General features: G+C 53.4%; 1 protein-coding gene across 1 annotated transcript; it reads left to right on the forward strand.

Moving 5' to 3' along the window:
* Positions 1 to 795: 795 nt before the first annotated feature.
* Positions 796 to 15,846, forward strand: CXXC4 (CXXC finger protein 4; the record flags this gene model as incomplete). The annotated part of the gene is made up of 3 exons (XM_084286012.1): positions 796 to 1,638; positions 1,717 to 1,908; positions 15,802 to 15,846. 3 exons carry the CDS (start codon positions 796 to 798, stop codon positions 15,844 to 15,846), a joined length of 1,080 nt encoding a protein of 359 aa, XP_084142138.1.
* Positions 15,847 to 17,895: the final 2,049 nt, after the last annotated feature.

The following is a 17,895-nucleotide window of genomic DNA, read 5'->3' on the forward strand; positions in this document are numbered from 1 at the left end:
TTGCCAAAATCGCCGGGGATGGGCAGCCCTTGCCCGGCGGGGAGAGCGCCGACCCCTGCCGGCTCGTCCCCGCCTGCACGCCCGGCGCAGCCCCCCCGGGGCCCGCAGTGCCTGCGGCAGGGGCTGCCCGACCCCCCCCCCCCCCACGGCGGGGAGCTGGGGGAGAGCCCTCCGGCTTGTGCACAGCTGCAGGCGCCGAGATCACACGCTGTGAAATTGCCTGGCTTAAGCAGTATTATTACTATATCTTTTTTTCTCTTTTTTTTCTTTTTTTTTCTTTCCCAAACCCAGCCGTTTTCCCTGCACCCCCCCCCCCCCCCCCCCCCAAAGCCGGGGAGGGAGCGACCTGCCCCCCCCCGGAGCCAGCTGTGCCGGCAGGCAGCTAATGACCGCCGGGCGCAGAAGGACACGGTGGCAGCTGGCGGCTCCCTCCCCCTTCCTCCTCCTTGTGCCTTTTCATTTTATTTTTTTCCTTTTTTTTTTTTTTAATCCTATGGTAGGTGGGCAGCCCCCTCTGCCCCACGGCGGACTTTTTGCGGGACTCGCCCACGGCCCTTAGAGCGGGGCTGGGGCTGGGGGCGATCCCCGGGGGTGTTGGGGGTGAGGGGGCGAGCCCGGGGGTGAAGCCGGGGGTCCCGGCGCCCCCCGGCCCCCCCTCTGGGAACCGACTTTGTGTGTTTCAGCTGCGGCGGCTCCCGTGAGGATGCAGCGGGCGCGGCTGCCCGGCCGCTCGGCGTCGGCGGGGACGCGCCCTGCGGAGGACTGAGCCCCCCGGCCCCCCTGCCCGCCGCCACCATGAACACCAACGTGTGCGTGGAGAGCGGCCCCAACCCCGAGGCGCCGGGGCTGCCCAAGGACAGCCACCTGCCCGAGGGGGCCCTCAACAGCCTTGTGGATTACAACTCGGAGATGGAGAGGTACCGCTCCTTCGCCACCTTCTACAAGACCAACGGCGGCGCCTTCCCGCAGGCGGCCAAGATCGCCCGCATCACCACCCCCATCTTCCCCAGCGCCGCCGCCGCCGCCGCCGCCCGCATCGGGATGTCCCCCTGGAACTGCGACACCGCCACCGCCGCCGCCGCCACCGCCATGCTCTGGGGCAGCGGCGGCGCTGGCGGCGGTGCCGGCGCGGCGAGGAAGCCTTCCTCCTCCTCCTCTTCCTCCTCCTCCTCCTCCTCCTCCTCCTCCTCCTCCTCCTCGGCCGCCGCCGCCGCCGCCGCCTCGCTGCACGCCGGCAGGGGCAGCATGCACCACCGGAGCGACTCGCAGCGGCTGGGCAAGCCCGGCTGCGCCCCGGGCGAGCAGCCGGCGCTGCCCATGGCCAACAACAATTTCCTCTCCAGCCTGGCCCCCGAGCACTGCCGGCCGCTGGCGGGCGAGTGCATGAACAAGCTCAAGTGCGGCGCGGCCGAAGCCGACCTCATGAACCTCCCCGAGCGTGTCGGCACCTTCTCGGCCATCCCGGCGCTGGGCGGCCTCTCGCTGCCGCCGGGGGTGATCGTCATGACGGCCCTGCACTCCCCCGCCGCCGCCTCGGCCGCCGTCACCGACAGCGCCTTCCAGATCGCCAACCTGGCGGACTGCCCGCAGAGCCACGCCTCGGCCGCCCCCGCCTCCGCCCTGGGCGCCGCCGCCGGGGCGGGGGGCGGCGGGGGAGGCGGTGGAGGAGGAGGAGGAGGAGGAGGAGGAGGAGGAGGAGGGGGGAGCGGCGGTGGTGGCGGTGGGGCCGGGGCCGGGGCGGGGAACCCCGCCAAGAAGAAGCGGAAACGCTGCGGGGTGTGCGTGCCCTGCAAGCGGCTCATCAACTGTGGAGTCTGCAGCAGTTGCAGGAACCGCAAAACGGGACACCAGATCTGCAAGTTTAGGAAATGTGAAGAGCTTAAGAAAAAACCGGGCACTTCGCTAGAGGTCAGAGGAGATGATTTCTTTTTCCCCAGCCTCCCGCCGTCCCTCCTCAACCCCCTGCCCCCGCCCCTGCAGTGCTTCTTGTCTAGCTTCAAGATGCAGCACCCCTTTTCCGAGGCCTCCTTCAGGCTCTGAGGGGCCCCCCCCCGTCCCCCGGCCCCGGCCCCGGCGCCCCCCTGCGCCGCCCGGCCCCGGCCCCGCTCCCGGCCCCGAGCCGGGGAGCCGGAGGCGGCTCCGCGCCCCCCTCTCCTCTCCCCCCGCCGCACGGGGACAGCGCTCGCCCGGCCCGCCCGTGCTCCGAGACCGGTGGCTGGCTCTGGGCTCTCTCTCTCTCTCTCTCTTTCTCCGGCTTTTTTCCTCTCTCTCTCTCTCTCTCTCTCCTTTTCGGTTTGCGCCGAGCCGTTTTGCTTTGCTTCGCCTTTTCCTTGGTGGGTTTTCTTTCTCCTGGTGGCGGTGGCGGCGGTGCGGGGTGGTGGGGAGAAGGGTGGCCGGGTGTGATGCACAGCTTTGGGGTGGGGGGGACACGCAGATACAGCGCAGGCTTCTGGCCGGACTGCACCCGCATCTCTTTTACACTGTGCCCTCGGACCTGACGATGCGTTACTGAATGCTCCCCGGCCCTAAAGGCAGGCTCTCGAGTTGGCTAGGCGTGCAGGCAGCTTCGACGGCGCAGAAATTTCGGTGACCGTACCCGAGCCCTGCAGACAATGGAAGGCAAAGTACCCCGCTGCACCCAACACGGCTGGTGGTTGATGTCGGTAGGCAAAGGAAACGAGCGAGGGGAGAGACTAGCAATCATACTTAATCCCTTGTCATTATTAAAATTATAGTGTGGCTGGCGAGGTGCATGTATCAGATGTGTCTGGAGGTGTCGAGGATGATGGATTTAGTACAGAGGAGCGGTGCACACGGGGTGACATCAAGATGTGTAGCCGCAGGAATTAGCAACTCAGTGAGGAGTCACAACTTCTTCCCCTGTCCCCATGCGCGCGGGGCGGCCGGTGCCCCGCTCACTGCTCGCAGGAGCAGAGGTGGGGTGAGGGCCCCGGGGGGAGCAGCAGCAAGAGCCCACCCATCCGCCCCGCGCTAAACACACGCAGACAGTGGCACGACGTTGGGACGAAGGCAGCGCTGGGGTTGTGAGTGACGTTTGGCCGATGGCGTTAACTCTTCTGAGGCCGGCCTCATCAGAATAACCGATGAATTTCCTCCCTTGCAAGAGCGGCCTCTCCTTGCTGGAAGTTTGTAGCTCTGCATCCTCTTGGCTGGTGTTGTGCATGTGTGAGGGCCCGGCATCACTGACCTCCAGCCCAGTACGGACTCTCCGGGTGCTGGACGGGGCTAGCAACCCGTGGTTTATCCCAATTACACACACACCGCGATTGCTTTCGTAGAAAGTTTGCCAAGAAGACGCGTAGTACCCCGGTCTAATCCCGATGGACTATCGTACCGAGCACAGCCCAAACGAGACTTCTCTGGCGAGAGGTGTGGAGCAGCCCCGCGGCGCCCAGCCGTGCACGAGGGCCTCTCGCCAGCCTGGGTGCTGCTGGGGCTTAAGGGGCGTGATAAATGGCAGCTTCTGATGGCTTATCGATTTGTGCAGAAAGTGAGCTATCTCTGGGAGAAGCGCGTTTGCACGCTATCAGATCTTCCGATGGGCTTGCGTGCGCCTCGGCGTGCATCTCCAGAACTTCCTCGCTCCTGACAGGGGTGTTTGGCAGCCTTAAAAGCCGCTCAGGCGTGTTATGAGAATGCCGCCCATTAAAATTGTTTAACCGCTGCGACTAGTAAAAACCGTGCTTTTATTAGCCACTTGTGTGCTCTCATAACCACCTGCCTTCGCGTCTTCTCTTGGCTTTCTCCCCGCCCCGTTTGTGCTCTGTCAGACGGATAAACACACACACAAGCTCCTCTGCTGCTGGGCTGGGACTTCTCTCTCGGTTCCCACTGTGGAGGAGTCAGCAGGGCATCACCCCACTGCAGGCCGTGGCCAGCCCCAAAGCGTGCCACAGGACGCGGCTCACCTCCTCACAGGAGCATCCGTAGGCCAGGAGGAGTTCCCAAGCAGAGCAACTTTCCCTTTTCGGTTGTTTCTCCTATTTCTGCTTCTTTCTTTCCTCTAATGGAGTAACGACGCGTGGCAGCGTCACTGCTAAGGCTGCGTGTGGCAGCGCGGCGCTGGCCTCGTGGTCAGGAGCGGCGGGGCCAACAGGGCCGAGCTAAGGCAGGGGCTGTGGTGGGTTCCCCTACTGCGTGGGCATCTCGGGCGCCTTCATCCTGCGGCCCTGGGGAGCCAACGGGGCTGCTCCGGCGATCCCTTGTCATCTGCATAGGCACGGTCCCGAGGGAATGCAGCGAGGATGGAGGAAGGGGTGGCCGCGGGTGGCGCGTTCGTAGGACGTGAGAGTTGGGCTCGACGTCGGCTGCGAGTCGTGGAGAGGGTTCAAATCAGGGGCGGGACTGTGCTCAAAAGCGAAATAAACGGGAAACAAGAATAATAACAATAAACAGCAAACTGATTGATCCCACTGCAAGCATTTCTCTCTTTTTTCCTTTAAATCTGTTCTCCTGCTGCTGCAATGAAGGCCTACGATACAATTCTCAAGGTTACTACACCGAGTGTAAGACAGATTCGCGTTAATACGTTCCAGTCCCCGACCCGTACATTTTTAATGGAGTGCTTCCCTCCCAGCATTTTTTTTTAAAGACCAGAACTACTTTTTCCTATTTTTCTTGTACCGTTTTCACCCTCAAAGTGTCCCAATGCTCTAGTATTTTACATAGAATGTTATTATTACTAGGAAATTTTATGTATGGTAATAATAAATCTCTAAAACTAAGATTGACGTCACGTTGCACGCTGCCTACTTGTGTATGTATATTCTGTCTTCATGCAGATTTACAGTTGGTTTAAAGAGGCATAATCTTTATTCACCCGTGGAGACTACTTATTTTCCTCTGATGGGCGTACGCGTCTGTAACTTCTGCAGCAGGTTAGGAGGATCAGGAGCCAGATACGACTCTTTGAAGGAGCCCACCCTGACTCAGGTGGTTTTTCAGGTCCTCGTTCCCATTAGCGCGGTAGCAAAAGCAGGCGGAGGGGCTGGCTCACGGCGGCAGGGTCTGCACAGCTCAGTACCGACCTGAAATACCAGCCCCCACACACCCACCCCAAATACCAGCCTCCAGATCCCACCGAGGCACCTCACCGAGTCGCATTTTGAGGGAATTTGGGATCCTTCCCTGGGGGTTGGTTTCCACAGAAGCGGCGCCCGACCCCGGCCATCTTACCGCCACGCGGCCTGGTCGCGGGGCAGCGAGGCCGCGTTGGGTGGGCCGCCACAGGGCTCTGTGGCTAGGCGTCGGTTTTTGGGGGCCTTGGAAGAAGCAATTTCCCCCCACTAAACATGCTTTCTGCGCTGAGCTTTCCATTCGACCTCTGGGGGTCCCCAGGGACGGCTCCATGCCACAAGGCCTCTCGCTGCCACCCCCGGCACAGGCCTGCCATGGCTCTCCATGCCCTGACCTCTGCCTCTCGGAGCACTCGTGGACGCTGTTTGACCTCCTGCTGTGGGACCACATCTCGCAAGGCTTCGTGCTGAAGTCAGTGGGAGACGTGTGACTGAGGGAAGCCCTGAGGGCCCTGCAGAGCTGAGCTCGTGGTCTGCCTACGGCTCTGGCAGATTAGCGAGCCTGAAAAACCTAGCGCAAGGGGGATCCTCTGAAATGGAGACGGATGTAGCCCGTTTTGCTCCTTCGTGTTTTGTTGTTTCCCCCTTCTTCGTGTGATGCTTACAGAGCAGAGGAGCTGCCCCAGCCACGTGACGATAGCTGTGTTCAATCCAGAATGCACCTCGTGGAAACTGCTGGTTGATACCGTGCAATAGCATCTGTGTTTTGTGAAACGGGGACAAAAGGCACATTTTTTTGTTCCACATGAAGTCCCTCCCAAATGAAGATCACTCTCTTAGTGCTGGGATCTGGGACTAAACTGAACAGAAATTAATTAATTCAGCAAAAATTGTAGACCAGTCAAGGGTTGAACAGCCTCTTCCATACAGACACTGCTTTCTACGTGCATTGGAACTTGCTCGCTTTAAATCATTGAACTGTGATTGTTTGCCAGGGAAATTGTCCATATGGTAAGGGAGGTTAACCAGTTATGGCAGTGCCGTGCTCTGACTGCACTGAGCAGTTCTTTGCACATTTTCCTCCGTACCGATACAGGCTGTGCAGTGGGGTTCCAGGATGCTGCGCCAAACTTCGTTCTTTGCCCAGTGTTGTCACTGATTCATTTGTCTCATTTTTCAGTCGACATAATGAAATCGATGAGCATTGTTTAGGCTGGACAAGTGGCATGTGTCATGAGAAATATGATGAATGAAGGCAGAGCTTTTTCTAGAGCAGCAATAAGCATAATGGGCTCTTATTTTCTGTCCTTTCCTTTTCTTTCTTTTCTTTCTTTTTCTTTCTTTCTTTCTTTCTTTCTTTCTTTCTTTCTTTCTTTCTTTCTTTCTTTCTTTCTCTCTTTCTCTCTTTCTCTCTTTCTCTCTTTCTCTCTTTCTCTCTTTCTCTCTTTCTCTCTTTCTTTCTCTCTTTCTTTCTTTCTTTCTTTCTTTCTTTCTTTCTTTCTTTCTTTCTTTCTTTCTTTCTTTCTTTCTTTCTTTTTCTTTGTCTGTCTGTCTGTCTGTCTGTCTTATCCAAGTCTCTTTGGAATTTTTATTTCAATCTGAGGAGCACAGAAGCCAGCATGACTTGGACCCCTGTGTCAGCTACGGCACTTTTGGAGAATCTTACCGATGCTGTTTGTACCAAGTGCTGTGGGCTGTATTCCCCATGCCTTCCTCAAGTGAGGAGACATTTAAGCCAGTGGATACTTGAACACCGTGTTGGGTACTGCTCATTCAGGGTGGGTAACCACATAGCGGCAGTTCAGTGCAACAGTCCCAATTTTTGTTTGCCTGTGCGTGTGTTGACGTTACTGCTTTGTTGGGCCACTTTCCATGCAGGTCTGCTTGCTAGGCTGACACCTAACACCATTACTGAAGTCAGGGAAGACTGAGCTTGGCTGGGGAATGAATTAGGGTGTCAGAAAATGATCCCTTTTGAATAGCAACATCTTGGTACTACATTTTTGTTTCATTTGAACTCCAGGCAGTTCAATAAAAGAGAGATACTAATTTCAGTACTCTGTGTCATGCGCTTGATGCCTAGCAGTGGCTGAGAACAAGAGCTTTCCAAATAGCCTAAAAATTTGTATCAGCTGCTAGTTTTCCAGCTCTACCCATGCATGTGTTTTAAGAGTTCGGCTGGCGAGTAAGATATTTCTAAGCAGGCAAACCTAGAGTGTACACCCTGAAGCCTCACCAAATACTGCCTAATCCTTTTGATCACTGTTTGCGATGGGAAGCAGCTGCTGATTGTGCAGGGAAAGGCTTAGGATAAGCTTTCAGATGTACCCAAGTGAGTTAGGAGGAATGAGAAAGTAACTCGTGTCCCTGTAAAGAAGTCCCTGGGACTTGGCCTCTGTTGCTAACAATTCCCAAGTCACCTACTATGTGCTTAAAAACTGCCAGCAGATACCTTGCTTCCTGAGGTGCACCACCATCCGAAGAAAGCATTTTTTTGCTTCTGTAGCATCTGTATTTGTTGAAAGCTCCTCTGCCCTGAATGATCATACTGAACCACATCTTGAAGCAGGCTGTTTGGCTTGACACTCTTTGCTGTTTGGGAGCCCAGCCTGCTGCGTCTCTTTTCTCTTCTTTTGGGTACCCTTGTTGTTTCCCACAGCCATATCACGTGCAATCACATGCAGACACCTGTCCTGAAATTGAATTACCCTGTGGCGTAATCTGGAGTCATCCCCCGTTTCAGCATCCCATGCGTGCTGTTCTTTGTTGAGTTATGTTGCACCATACTTCAGATGCGACAGCCATTTAATAATATTGAAGCCTTAGCTCTGCAGGGGCTAAAAAGATCCCAGCAGGCTTGTTAACTTCTACTCTCAGACATTATGGGAAATATTTTCTCCTCCCTGGAACTCCTAGGCATCCTCTTAATTAAGACCATAAAAATCCATAGCCAGGTATGCGTTAAGCCTATTGAATTTTTTTTGCAGTTTTCCAGAGTCTCTTCGTACTTAACCAGATACCACACTGCCGAGTGAAATACGAGAACTTGAAAGGAATAAAAGCAGCCTGGGTTGTGCTGGATACTGCGTTCTGAGCGGGCAGCAAACTCATCAAATGCCTTTTCCCTAGTCACCATGGAGTTTTATTCTTTCCTCTGCTCTGCATAGTGTCTTTCCTCATTTCAGTCTCACAAGAGATGGCCATTTTAAAAGGTAGCTCCTCTCCTGACTCAGGACAGTGTTCCTTTCACTTCCAGGCTGTCTTGGCTGTGGTCTCCGCTGTATTTCTGTACAGGATCATTATTAGCTGGTGTCAGGCTTCATTTGACTAGGAGCTAATAATGGGTTATTCAGTGGTTTAGAAAGTGCAGAAGCAGCATTAAAAATTGAGGTAGAGGGAAGATCTTAATAAACACCGGAAAATTATGGGAAGTCCTACGGAGTTCAGGATGGAGATCACTGAACACAGTAGGTGAGGAGGAAAGAGCAGGCGCGGAGTGCTCAAGCAGAGGTGGAACCAAGAGCAGCTCAGGGCTGGAGAGGATGAGCAAAGCCTCAACAAGAGGGTGCTGCTCCTCAGCTGGAGCCGCTCGGGCACCGTGGGGCGGGTGGACAGAGTACCAGAGGTGGTCTGCTGCAACACGGTGGTGCTGGACATGGTGGTGAGACCTCCTGTGGTGCGAAGAAAGCAGACTACAGCTGCTGCAGCGAGCGGGTTTGCCGTTCATCGTGCCGGCGCGGCAGCTGAAGAGCCCACTGGTAGTTGTCTTCCCACAACTTCTCCGAGGGAAGGCTGAGGCTTTGCAGAGCAGAAAGGGATCCTAAAGAGGGTGAGCAGGGCTTTCCGCATGCTCTCATTGATACGGAAGTTTCTTTCATTCATTTTCATTCTTTTTTTTTCTAAATCGAGTAGAATTTATGGAGAGAATCTGGGTGCCGGGTGAGCATGTGGGGTGGGAGGAGTTGTGTGATCCGAACAAGTTGTTCCAGAGACGAGGAAGCGAGGAAGGCAAACGTACAGACAAGCTGACAAATGTGAAAGAGGGAGGCAACGCTAGCAGTGAAGGGCTGAAAATGATGATTTGTTGCATGAGGACGTCTCGGGCTTAGAGGCTTCTTAGGTGTCACGTACTGCATGTCCCAGGGAAGCCGGAGTACGCCAGCAGTGTGCCAGTCTGCACTACGTCAACACAAGGAATTTGCTCCATCAACACAAGAGAAATACCCCTCATGTTTTTGAGTAACATCCGTCCCTCTGCATGTCCTGGCTGCCGGTGGGGCCACAGACATTGTGTGTGGGAGGGAGCTGAAGAGCGCAGAAGATAAAGGGAGGGCAAAGCGTGATTATCGCAGTGCCATTGAAGGGATCAGAAGTGGAGAAGGAGCGTCAGGGAGCAGATCTTGTTACGTGTGCAGACTCCAAAATGAGTGCTATCCAGCAAACAGAGGCCGTTTGGCTACAGAGCAAGCAAAAGAGGAGAAAATATATTTGGAAGGGTCATGGGTCTGAGTAGCTGGCCGCCAGGGAGTGGGTGGGAGAGGACTTGGTGGCACGAGCTTGGTAATGACATGAAAGCTGTTCTCTCTAAATCACCAGCGTCTCCGTCCCAGGAGGCGGCGATCACCGTTGGCTGTTTGCTTGAAAGCAGATGTAAAATAAATTGCAGGTCAAAGTCCAGCAGAGTTGACGGTGTCATGAAAATAATCACCGAGATGAGTCTTAATTGTCATCCTTGAAAATTTCAGAAGACGTACCAGGGAATGAATGGGACTCAGAGCCACACACAGCCTCATAAAGCTCTTCCCTCCGGTTGGGAGCTGCACAGGAGTTTGTCTTGCTGCTGCTCTCCTTCGGTCTGGACAGACAGCCCATGGTGCTCACGGGCTGCAAGAAGCGAACCAGCACCTGCAGCAAGTCTCGGGCGTTGGCTGGAAATACCTCCCAGCCCAGGTAGCTTACCGAATGCAGCCTTTGAGTACATTTTTTCTTCTTTTTTTTTCCTTCTTTCCTTTTTTTTTTTTTTTTTTTTTTTCTTCTTAAGGATTTGCAGAGAAACAAGCAAGCGGAGGCCAAGCATTTAATGGATATATTTTTCACTGGCTCTTTTATCAACAGCGTATGAGAAATCCCGAAGGACAGAAGCAGTTAGCTAACCAATGAGGCATCGTAGCCAGCGCTAGGCTCTGTGCAGGAGAAAAAGATGCCGAAGGCAGAGCAGCTCTAGGGGAAAGAGATTTAAGCGTAGGTTTGGCGCCGAGAAACATGCCTCCCCTCTGTTTGGAGACCAGTCCGTATGAGATTGCCATAGCCCGCAGCAGCCGTTTCGCGGATGATAGAGTTGTCAGACTGTGCGTGCGAAGGCTCCTACCACTGGGTGAGGGACCAGCGGGGATTGCTCATTAATGGAGGGAATGTTAACAAGGATAATTCTGGCTTGCGAGCCTGCGTGTGCAGGGTGGATCCGTGGTAGGGGCTGATGGATGGTCTTTGTGGGGATTTGATCAGGGAGAAGGTGGATGGCAGTGCGTGTGGCGCTTTTCTGGCTGATTGTCTCTGACCCAGGAGAGTCTGCAGAAGTCACCAGCCAGGTCCTAGGTGAAAGCAGGAGCTGAGCAGTGGTCTGGATGTTTAATTTGTAGTGTCCTTTTGCATTGTAGTGCCTTGGGTTTTGTGTTGCACGATGGTAACAAACCGCTGTCCAAGAATTTCTCTACAAAACTTTCCTCAGTAGGAGAGCTTTCTGCTTTATGCTAACGTGTTGGGCTATTTGATGCTAATCCCCGCTGTCAGGACGAGCTCACTGAGTGACAGCTCTTCTGACCTGCTTAGCATCAGCCCTGGCTCTGGAGTAATGCTGCATTACAGCTTGCATGAGCCCCGACCTGTCCCCGTGGGGATTTTGGGGCGGATTGCAGAGCGTGTCAGAGGTTTTGCTGGTGTGGCCAGTCCTGGCATTGGTGCCACCGCTAACACTGCCTGGGACAAAGATGTTTTCCTTCGGCAGGATTAGGCTGGATTCCTTATGGCTTCTGATCTGTGTTTGCCATCTGTTTTCCCCAATGGTGGTGTACTTTTTTTTTTCCTAGATCAGAAAAGTGAAATTGTTTACCCGTTCCTCGAATATAATCTCATATATAAAGCGAAAAAAAAGTTAATATATAAAATAAACTCTGGCATGTGCTGCATGTAAATGAGAGGTGCGTTTGCTCGTTCTTTCTCCTGTGGAGAAACCCACAGCTCCTCAGGCTCACCCTCCTGACCGAGCTGAGCCCGAGTGCAGGATCTGGCCCTGCAGCAGTGGGACTTCAGCACCCGGTGGCCATGGGCACGCGTCCAGCTACCCCATGGGAGCCTCTAGAGCTGATCTCCGAGGAGGCAGCTGGGGAGGAGCTGGGTTTGTGAAGCATGGTCCCAGCCGCCTTGCCGTGTCCCGTCTAGCGGGGCTGTTCGCGTTGTGCAGTTGGTGGCAGAGAAAGCCGAATGAGTTTCCTAACCTGGAATGTGCTAAATCTGGTTTGTGTCAAGTACGACGCAGGAGATACGCAGTGTGAGTGGAAAAATAGCTGCCGGCAAGCGGATTCATGTCCTCTTCAGAGCAAATAAAACCCACTTTTAAAATAAATGTTAAATCTTGCCTTTGGTTTGAGGGGAGCCAGGCCTGCAGCTTAGGTATGGTGAGAGATATTTTAGCTTGGGCTGCAGAAACAAGCTCATTGCTGGGTTCATGACCCTATCTCTATCCATCGAGGCCACTGATCTGCTGCTTGCTCAGAGAGGGCTGTCACCCCCCAGAAATGTGGCTATGGGGAGCAGATTTTGGCTGGGGACAGTGTCTGCTGCCAGGCCGTGTCTGCCTTGCCAGTGGGGACGAGGCGGGGGGATGCCCACGTCGTCTTTTTGCTCTTTGCCTGGAGGAAAACATTCAAGGAGACTCTGTGTGGGCCGGGAGGTTTTCCCCACAGCCATCGCTGTAGGTGATGTATATTTATGAGAGGAACAAAGTGGGCCGAGGACGCCGTGGCAGGCGGCTCTGTGTGGCGGCCTGTCAGGAGGCCCGGAGCCGCCATTTCGGTGCGGGCCGGCTGTGGCCGTACTCACACGGTGCAGCTGCAAGGAAAAGAATGGGAAACGGGAGCAGTTTGGGGATGGAAAGGGAGTTTTGGAGCACCAGAATCTCCTTCTGAGTGAGGTAGGCTGTGCCTTTATGCAGCGCCATTTCCAGCATGGCAGCCACCTCAGCTAGTGGTGTGGAGGAGAGGCCAGCTCCTCTCAGGCAGTTTTGGGTGTTAGGCTCTGTAGGCAACATTCACAAATATATTAAAAATGCATACGGTCACTGGTTTATGACCAGTGGTGGTCAATGTCTGCTCTTGGCTGCTGATCGATCCCGATTGCGTTTTGTGCAAGGACCACAACTTCCCACTTGCACCCCTTGGCCGTCATGTAGCACTGGATTTCTCTGTCGCCGATTTGTCACGTATATGCATTCATGTGTGTATATATATACACATACATAAAACACAACTTACTGGTCCAAATGTCATGCTGTACACCCTGTGGCCTACATGCCTTCCTTCCCTCCACCTGTGGAAGGGATTGCAAGCAGGGATTGTCCTCCACACTGAGACACTCGTGTAGGGTTTGTGAGGTCGACCTTCATAATGTCGCTTTTCCCTATGTGGCCAGCACCAGTCCTGCGTGGTGCTTTGGGAAATACAGGAAAATCCACCAGTTTCTTTTGTGTTGCCATTGGAATTTGGGATGCAGTGAGGACAAAGATCCCCCAGTGCTACCTATTTGTGCTTGTGTAGGTCTTGGTAAAGACAGTCGGGTAGCCCATATCTTGAAAATACCTCAGCTGCAATACACTTCCCAAAGGGTCTGGATCATTTCAGCCAGGACTCACGAAGAGGAATGAGGAGTGCCACATCTGCCAAATAATTTGCTGTAGCCAGTGTGTGAGTTTGCTTCTGTGAGATGAGGGTTTTTGCTCTTGGATCAAACATCAAAGGGGTCTTACATAATGCAGCGTCTTTTAACATTGGTAAGGTATTAGGCCATAATCATGTAGCGCTCTGATGTATTTTATTATTCTATTTTATTTCTGAATGCGGCTCACCTCTACCCAAGTGATTCCCTAGCCCTACAGAAAATAATGATGAAGGCGATAAAGTCCTCTTTCTGTGCAGCTGTGGATTTGGGTGCACCCCAAGCAACAGCATCCCTGGCAGGGGTGGCTAGCTCTCCTGATTCCTCATCTACCTACCAAATCTTTCTGGAGGCCGTGAGGCTCGTGAGCATCTCCAGCAGATTTTGTAGGCATGAGATTGCGAAGGCTGGGGCTGGGACTGAGCTGGGCAAGCGAGCGGGCCTCCTGGTGCCAGCGTGGTGGCCCTGTGGGGTTCACTGGGTTATTGGTCATGGCAGGTTTGGGAGGCGTTGTTCTTTAATAAACACCCGTGCTGTAAAAATGAAGGGCTCAGCTGTCGAAATGAGCCTCTGGTGATGGATGTGTGTGTATGATTTTTCCACTGCTGCTTGATTTAAGGGATTTTCCCTGTTCTGTTGGTTCTGGTTGCCTTTTTCACCTCCTCATGAAACCCCAAAATGTAACACTCTCGGCTCTCTATCGAAGTGTATTTTTTCAAGGCGACGATTAAAATTTCAGATTTCAGACATCTGAGCTGCTCCTTCCCCTTCTGCAGCAAACGTCTGTCCCGGCGAACGCTGCCGAGAGGAGAGTGCAATAGCAAGTTTTAAAGCAAGAAAGTCATTTGGCACCGGGCTTGTGCAGGGATAAATTCTCCATCCCGCCGCGCTTTACAGCATTACGGGTTTCTGAGCATCCTCCTGGGAGCCAGGCTGCCGTTTGTCAGCATTTGCACCAGCGCGAGCAGCGACGGCTGCCTTCAACAATGCTGATCAGCTCCCGTCCTGCTCCTCGCCCGCCTCCCCGACGTGCGGGGGAATCTGTCTTCCCTGTCACTCAGGATAATGACGCCCCGCCGGCAGCGCGCGGGGCCGGCAGCACGCTGTAATCTCCTTGAGAGCTTCATTCCCCAGCTGGGACTCCCGAATTTAAGCATGCAGGCGGTGGATGGTGGCTGCACTTGAGCCTGGCTGTTGGTGTGCCGAGCTGCTGAACGGGCTGAAGGGGCTTTTTTTTTTTTTTTCTTTTTGTCTGGAAATAACCTTGGCTTTTGCAGGGGCAAAATCTAAGGGTTTCACCTCGTTAAATCGGGTCTGCTTTAATTTGAGCCACCTATCCCATTTTCGAAAGCTTTCTTGCGTGGATTAATAATTCATTCCCAAACAGGGGGTTAGCGCAGTGGATATTTCATTGCAAATGCGTATCTGTAATTAGAGCTCGGCGTGCCGATGCAAAATTCCTTATCTTGTAGTTTTTCAGAGGCACCCATCTTAAACCACAGCCTTGCCCTTCAAAAATACGATGCCGTGTATTTAAAGGTCTGAATGACCTTTTAATCAGACACTGCACCTTTCCTTCCAGCTGATATGACAACGTCTGACAGTAACTCGACCTGATGCTGCAAGGAAATAAATAAAGGCCATCTCAGCTGCTACGCCTTTAAATCTGCCTAGCCAGCTGCGGTTTTGTGTTTGGGTAGATGGACCCACGGAGGAGCATTACGTTTAGTTTTCAGGCGAAGACAATATATTGAGTTTAATACATTTGCATGTCTGGCTGCTCTTTCGAGATCAATTTAGGCGTGTGATTGCTTCCTACCACTCTGAAGTCGAGCCTCTCCCGCAGCCGACCTCCTTATGAATTATGAATCCGCATCCCTCGCTGGAGCTCAGCAGCCATCTTACAGCCCGCGCCGACCCGCGGGGACAGCCCTGCCGTGCCACCGCCGCTCCTCGGTGTGCCCGGGGAGCTCGCTCCTGCTGCTGCTTCCTCACCAACCACGCAGGACGCAGCGGGGGCTGGCGCAAAGGAAACTCCAGCCCTTGGGGGTGGTCGTATCAGTGAGCACCACCAGCAAAATCAGCGAGTGTTTGCGTGTGGTTTCCCAGGGTCTTGCGTTTAGGACGGTCTCTGCTGCTGCTGCTGGTGGGCAGCTCTGGATGAGCCAGGCTGGCTGATCCGGCGCCAGCTCAGGGCTGGCTCCAGCTCCCTCCCTGGTCAGTAGCTCTGGAGGAGAGCCGTGGGTCTGTACGCACGGGCTCGGAGGGCACTGACATCAGCTTCTGACTTTGAAGGGCAAGCAGGACCTCGCAGACACTGCCCTTGCAGGCTCAGCACCTCTGCCTCTGATGCATGTTGTCCTTTAAAGCTGTGAAAGGAATTGGCTTGTGCTCAGGTGCCCATGGAGGCACCCAAATTCAGGCAGACACCGTTTGGGGGGAAGGCAGCCAGGGGAAGGAGGGAGTGGTCCTGAAGGCATCCCCTCTGCCGGGACGCGGCCAGGCACCGTGGCGAGGTCGTGTGGTTGCCCCAAAAGCACCGTCTGGTTTCCAGGAGATGTTTTTGCTAACAATGGTTGCGTTTCCATGAATGCCTCGCTTGACTACCGAAGGAGACCGCGTGTTAGGTGTGCTATATGCTACCTCACGCCCGTCACGTGTGACCCTAAAGCGGCGCGTGCGCGTCTCCACGAATCGTCGAGCTGTGTGAGGCACCGCGCTGTTCCTAGATAACTGAAAGTATGCCTGAAATGTAAAGGGAAAGAACAAGTAGAAGAAATCGAGTGTTGTAATGCCGCGAAAGAAAGCTTAACTTGTTTTCTTGCTTTTTTTTTAGAGAACACCTGTTCCCAGCGCTGAAGCATTCCGATGGTTCTTTTAAGCAGTAGTGTATCTTATTTTCAAGGCAGTCCGAAGTGAATGGCAAGCTAAAGTCTTGTTTTAAGAAACTGCTTAGTCCACCATTGAAGAATATACTCAGATACTATTTTCATTTCTGTATAGGGGTTTCCTCAAAAGCAAAAGACAAAAATCTGGGAGCCTGGGGAATTGGCCGGCTTATTCACATTCAGTACACTGATTCTTTCTTTGATGTAACTTAGCTATACTAGTGAAGTTGTTGTCTATTTTTAAAGTGGCTGTAAAAAAAAAAAAAAAAAAAAAGTTTGGGTAAACCCCTGCTATAAAGTCATGTATCTTTGAAAAGTAACATATCTATACTTCATTTTCAAATATATGTGTTTCAGTACTGTAAACTGTACAGATAGCCGCTTGTATTTTGTGTGTTTAGACACAAGGAGACAATCATGTCTGAGCATCTATGGAGATTAACGGTTTGTACACAACGGTGTGGTTCTGCGAGTTAAATCCGGAGCAATAAATCCTAGCTTTAAAGATTATTTTGCTAGTTGTTTAGCAGCAGCAGCAGCAACAGCAGCACTGTTTTACCATGCATCCTCCCATAGAGACTTGATGCCAAGTTTTCCAAGACAAACAGATTGTGACACATCCAGCAATTACCTGCCGTCATGGTGTCGTAAGAAGGGAAGACATAACATTGCAGATTACTCTTTCCAGCACTATATTAGAGTAGTGGTTTATGCACTTGCATTGCTTCCAAAGGAGCTTTACAGAGGGCTTTCCCTCAAAAAATGCTGTACGGTGTTCGACCCACTTTTCACTGTGCTGTGTGGTGGATTGCCCAGCCTAGGTGGCCATCCAGCACCGCTCGTCTGTGCAAAGTCTGTTCTAGAATGCAACACAGAGTGAGTACGAGCCCCTGGGATAGACGATGACACGGCCAAATTACCCTCCGTCTGTGGGTTCTGATGTAAAATTTTCAGTCAATGGGGAAAATGTTTTATAAAGCCAAATGCAATATTTTTGGTCCGAGTGGAGCTCCTCACAGTCGATCTTTGATCATTGGACCGGTTCAGGTCTCACTTGCAGTTACATTCATTTGAGAGCCTGGATGTTTTTGCAGTATAAAAATTATTATTATTTTTTTTTAATTTACAAAAAGCAAAGACTGCTTCTCCCCACACATTCCTCAGTCCACTGATCTTAGCTTTGCTGTCCCACCAGTCCCTTAGGCCCCCAGCAGCACGGCCTGCCAGGCTTCTTCCCACTCTAGCGCCGTCTGCCCTCCGGCAAGGCAGCGCACGGCGGGCTGTAACTCACGTGTCGTGAAAGATAAGGAGGATACCGAACTTAGGGATACCCAATACCAGTTGATCAACACGTTTTATTGCTTGGCTTCGTCATACCGCTCATGAGTGGAAAGGCCATCCCGTCAAAGTAAGCGAAGGCTGTCGTGCCATGTGCTTGACAGATTGGCCATTTTGTACAAGACAGGACTCCCAGTAGTGTCACAGAAAGGTGCTGGGCGTGGAAACAATTGGCCAGTGACACACCGCCCGTCCAAATATCCTCTCCTTTCAGCACTTTCTCTGTTATTTGCTCAACGCTTCAGCCTTTGGCCCCTGGTCACCCTCATGTGGTGGAGCACGTGGGGTGGTGGGAGCACCGCGGTCTGGGACCTGCACGGGAGGGGGGACGCCGGCGTTGTCAGGGGAGGGAGCTCTGGGGGCTGGTGGCTCTTGGGACCACTCCGGAGAGCCAAGGTCCTCCAGGAGGAGCCTCCTGGGGTCTCACGGGTGTCAGCAGGGCAGGGGTGGGCCGCGGTACCCGGAGGAGCGCGGGCGGGCTGGGCTCATGTCCACGTCACTGCGTTGTGCGACGCCGTGCCATGGCTTCAGGAACGGGAGCGCCATGCTCGAAACGCTTCTGTCACGGTGCCCCCCGTAGAGTTTGTGCACGGATTTCTTTTGTGTTTGAGACTTTTTGGTTAGGGCCTCTGTTGCTGACCACTAGGCCAATACGAGCTCTGTAAGGTCTTCTCTACCGAAACGCTGATTGACTTATCAACCGA

The sequence above is a fragment of the Netta rufina genome (genome assembly GCF_964035555.1).
Source record: "Netta rufina genome assembly, chromosome: 4".
Lineage (NCBI taxonomy): Eukaryota > Metazoa > Chordata > Aves > Anseriformes > Anatidae > Netta > Netta rufina.